General features: G+C 42.6%; 1 protein-coding gene across 5 annotated transcripts in view; it reads right to left on the bottom strand.

Moving 5' to 3' along the window:
• sidt2 (SID1 transmembrane family, member 2) overlaps nucleotides 1-5,000 on the bottom strand; it is a 43,034-nt gene that overhangs the window by 8,651 nt on the left and 29,383 nt on the right. For all 5 annotated transcript variants that reach the window (XM_082179983.1, XM_082179984.1, XM_082179985.1 and 2 more), the window contains 3 exons: nucleotides 4,676-4,749; nucleotides 3,807-3,930; nucleotides 1,759-1,876 (listed from right to left, as the gene is read on the bottom strand). In XM_082179983.1, coding sequence (XP_082036109.1) covers nucleotides 1,759-1,876; nucleotides 3,807-3,930; nucleotides 4,676-4,749 — 316 coding nt within the window. The remainder of the gene's footprint in view (nucleotides 1-1,758; nucleotides 1,877-3,806; nucleotides 3,931-4,675; nucleotides 4,750-5,000) is intronic.

The raw sequence follows: 5,000 nt of genomic DNA, 5'->3' as shown, positions 1-5,000 counted from the left end.
AGAACCCTTCATCTGTAATGTAGAACCCCTCATCTGTAATGTAGAACCCTTTATCTGTAATGTAGAACACTTTATCTGTAATGTAGAACCTTTCACTTCATCTGTAATGTAGAACCCTTCATCTGTAATGTAGAACCCTTCATCTGTAATGTAGAACCCTTTATCAGTAATGTAGAACCCTTCATCTGTAATGTAGAACCCCTCATCTGTAATGTAGAACCCTTTATCTGTAATGTAGAACACTTTATCTGTAATGTAGAACCCTTCATCTGTAATGTAGAACCTTTCATCTGTAATGTAGAACCCTTCATCTGTAATGTAGAACCCTTCATCTGTAATGTAGAACCCTTTATCTGTAATGTAGAACCCCTCATCTGTAATGTAGAACCCTTCATCTGTAATGTAGAACCCTTCATCTGTAATGTAGAACCTTTCATCTGTAATGTAGAACCCTTCATCTGTAATGTAGAACCCTTCATCTGTAATGTAGAACCCTTTATCTGTAATGTAGAACCCTTCATCTGTAATGTAGAACCCTTTATCAGTAATGTAGAACCCCTCATCTGTAATGTAGAACCCTTTATCTGTAATGTAGAACCCTTCATCTGTAATGTAGAACCCTTTATCAGTAATGTAGAACCCTTCATCTGTAATGTAGAACCCTTTATCAGTAATGTAGAACCCTTCATCTGTAATGTAGAACCCTTTATCAGTAATGTAGAACCCTTCATCTGTAATGTAGAACCCTTTATCTGTAATGTAGAACCCTTTATCAGTAATGTAGAATCCTTTATCTGTAATGCTCCATTACTAGAACGGATCGCAGTTGATCCACACTTCGGCACGCATGCGATTCGTGGATTAACCGCTAAATTTATCCATCATAGAGTGAAAGTTTATCATTAGGACGTGTTTTGTCTTGGCAATTTACACATTCAAACCATTTTAAACGCAGAAGAAAATCGGGACTCGCGCGATATCAACATTAATATTATTGTTATTAACACAGAACTGATTCCTCTTTCGTGTTTCCTTGCCCCTGAACAGACACATACACACAGTTCTGTCTAAACGCTCGTCTCGGCCAGTGTTCTCTCGGCTCTGTCATCAGTGAACAGTTGAGGAAGAAACCGGATGTGTGTCAGTGCATCGGTCATAAAGGGACAGCAGCCTAATATTCCTGCTGTTCTCTGTCATTAATGTTAATAAAACAACAAAATACAGCTTTACAAAGATGAAACTATATTTAATTTCTACAGTGAACAAATAGTGTGATTTTACATTTAGGCTTAATTATTCACTTCTGTACCTGAACACTGTTAGACTTTAACTTTGTTATTTGGTCTTCATCTCTGCTTGTAATTTGTGTGTTTGTTCTTATTTTATCACTGACTGTTCACTTGTCTTTAATAATGTTTGATCTTTATCAGTTAGGCTAGTCTTTTTTGATGTGGTATCAAAGAACTTCAAGTGAGCTTTAAGTAATAAATGAGAAGCAAAGTTATTTTTGCTTTGCCTTTGCTTTCCCCCCCTCCCCCCATATATATATATATATTTGTAAATATTTATTTTTATACTGATCCAAAAAATTATCCGATCCGTGGCTCAAATATGTTCCAAACCATGAATTTTGTGATCCGTTCCACCACTACTGATACACAGTGACGTGTGGTGCTCTGAGATCTTTGACACACACACACACACACACACACACACACACACACACACACACACACACACACACACACACACACTCACCGAACTGGAAGTTGGTGTAGTTGGGACACACGTGGTAACAGGCGCTCAACAGCCCCTCCATCATCAGAGCCGTGCCCATAGCGTAATACAGGCCGAAGTGCTTCGGGATCCCACACTCCTGAAACAAACACACACGTCACAGCTACAGCGTCTCTGCTCACACACATACACACTCACCACAGTGTTGCTGTCATGTCGCTCCAGCACTGCTCCCACACACACACTCACTCTCACACTCACACTCACTCTCACTCTCACTCTCACTCTCGCTCTCGCTCTCGCTCTCGCTCTCACACTCACACTCACTCACACTCACTCATCATACATCACACATCACACTCACTCACTCTCACTCATCACACTCACTCATCACACTCACTCTCACTCTCACACTCACACCCACACACTCTCACTCATCACACATCACTCATCACACATCACACATCACACTCTCACTCACACTCACTATACATCACACATCACACTCACTCTCACACTCACTCATCTCTCACACTCACTCTCACTCATCACACTCACTCTCACACTCACTCTCACACTCACTCATCACTCACTCATCACTCACTCTCACTCATCACTCTCACACTCACTCTCACACTCACTCTCACACTCACTCTCACACTCACTCTCACACTCACTCTCACTCTCACTCATCACACTCACTCTCACTCATCACACTCACTCATCACACTCACTCTCACACTCGCTCTCACACTCGCTCTCACACTCGCTCTCACTCTCACTCTCACACTCACACTCACACTCACTCTCACACTCACTCTCACTCATCACACATCACACTCACTCTCACTCTCACACTCTCACACTCACTCACTCACTCACTCACTCACTCACACTCATCATACATCACACATCACACTCACTCATCTCTCACACTCACACTCACTCACTCACTCACTCACACTCATCATACATCACACATCACACTCACTCATCTCTCACACTCACTCTCACTCATCACACTCACTCTCACTCATTCTCATCACACTCACTCACTCTCACTCTCACTCATACTCATCACTCACTCTCACACTCACTCTCACTCTCACTCTCACTCTCACTCATCACTCTCACTCACTCTCACACTCACTCTCACTCATCACACATCACACTCACTCTCACTCACTCATCACACTCACACTCACTCTCACTCATCACACTCACTCTCACTCTCATCACTCTCAATATCACACTCACTCATCTCTCACACTCACTCATCACACTCACACTCACTCTCACTCTCACTCATCACACTCACTCTCACTCTCACTCATCACTCTCACTCATCACTCTCAATATCACTCACTCTCACACTCACTCTCACACTCACTCTCACACTCACTCTCACACTCACTCTCACTCTCACTCTCACTCTCACTCTCACACTCACTCTCACACTCATCACACATCACACTCACTCTCACACTCACACTCACTCATCTTTCACACTCACTCATCTTTCACACTCACTCACTCATCACACTCACTCTCACTCACACACTCACTCACTCATCACACATCACACTCAATCTCACACTCACTCATCTCTCACACTCACTCTCACACTCTCACACTCACTCTCACACTCACTCTCACACTCACTCTCACACTCACTCTCACACTCACTCTCACACTCACTCTCACACTCACTCTCACACTCACTCTCACACTCACTCTCACACTCACACTCACTCTCACACTCACTCTCACACTCACTCTCACACTCACTCTCACACTCACTCTCACACTCACTCTCACACTCACTCTCACACTCACTCTCACACTCACTCTCACTCTCACACTCACTCTCACACTCACTCTCACTCTCACACTCACTCTCACTCTCACACTCATCACACATCACACTCACTCTCACACTCACTCATCTTTCACACTCACTCACTCATCACACTCACTCTCACTCATCACACTCACTCTCACTCTCTCTCACTCTCACACACTCACTCTCACACTCACTCCCACACTCACTCACTGACTGACTCACTCACCAGGGCGTGTGTGTCGTGTCTCTCCAGTGCTCGGTTGTGCAGGATGTCCCGCTGGAGCACGATGAGCAGGAACAGCAGACCCAGCAGAACATAACCCAGGTTACTCAAGATGTTGTTGAACGAGCTGAACACATCAAACACAGAACAGGTGATGTACGGACACGTTCACAGCGAGAATCATAACTATATCTGCATTCACGTCAACGGAGGATAACGTACGGGTCATTATAAGACCTTATCCACCTTATTACTGCGCCACATTACGCTTAGTGAGAATTATGGGTGTAACTTCCGTTAAGCTGTAAATAATCAGTGAAAGACTCGCTCTATGGACGCAATTATATACATTTTTAATCTGTGTACAATGACATCACATTATTATATATTATTATATATTATTCTGTATTATGTAACATAACGTTGCCTTAATCAAAAATGGTCATTAACTTCAGCATTGCGTGACATTTCAAATGATTCGTTTCAATCTTTTTGAATGGAAGTCCTCCAAACCGGAAGTGCCACCCATAATTCAACACGCAGTGAGATCATCAGGAATAAGGAGGATTCTGATTGGCTGCCAATGTTTTTATCGTTCATCAGCTGAAAACAAAAACAAAAACACTCTGAAAGTGATTCCAGCGATACTGATGTGGCCAAACTCTTGCACTACATCATCGCTACGATACGCTGTAGTCGTGTTGTTCTTATTCTCTTACTGTTAGAACAATTATTACAGCATTATAGTTATTATAGTCCTTGGTGAGAACAGACTTTATGCTTTTAGACTGTTTAGTATCTACTTATTACTTTCAAAATGTCTGAAGGATGTACTCACACACACACGCACACATGCACACACACGCACACACCTTAGAGCTCCGAGAGGATGTGCACACAGGAAGTTGTAATAGCAGATGTCTTGGTTTCCTGTGACGTTTACAACCTGTCCGAAAATAAATAAATAATAATAGTCATCAAGTTCAATCAAGACCGAACACACACACACACACACACACACACACACACACACACACACACACACACACACACACACACACACACACACACACACACACACACACACACTCATACACACACACACACAAGACATAATTAGGGTTGGGCAGCGTTTTAATTATAACAATTCCAAATTTCAATTGCAATAAGGTAAAATAACAGGAATATTAGTGTTAT

This window comes from Leuciscus leuciscus, assembly GCF_965113295.1.
Source record: "Leuciscus leuciscus genome assembly, chromosome: 9".
Taxonomy (NCBI): Eukaryota; Metazoa; Chordata; class Actinopteri; order Cypriniformes; family Leuciscidae; genus Leuciscus; species Leuciscus leuciscus.
This window is presented reverse-complemented; position numbering and strand designations above follow the sequence as displayed.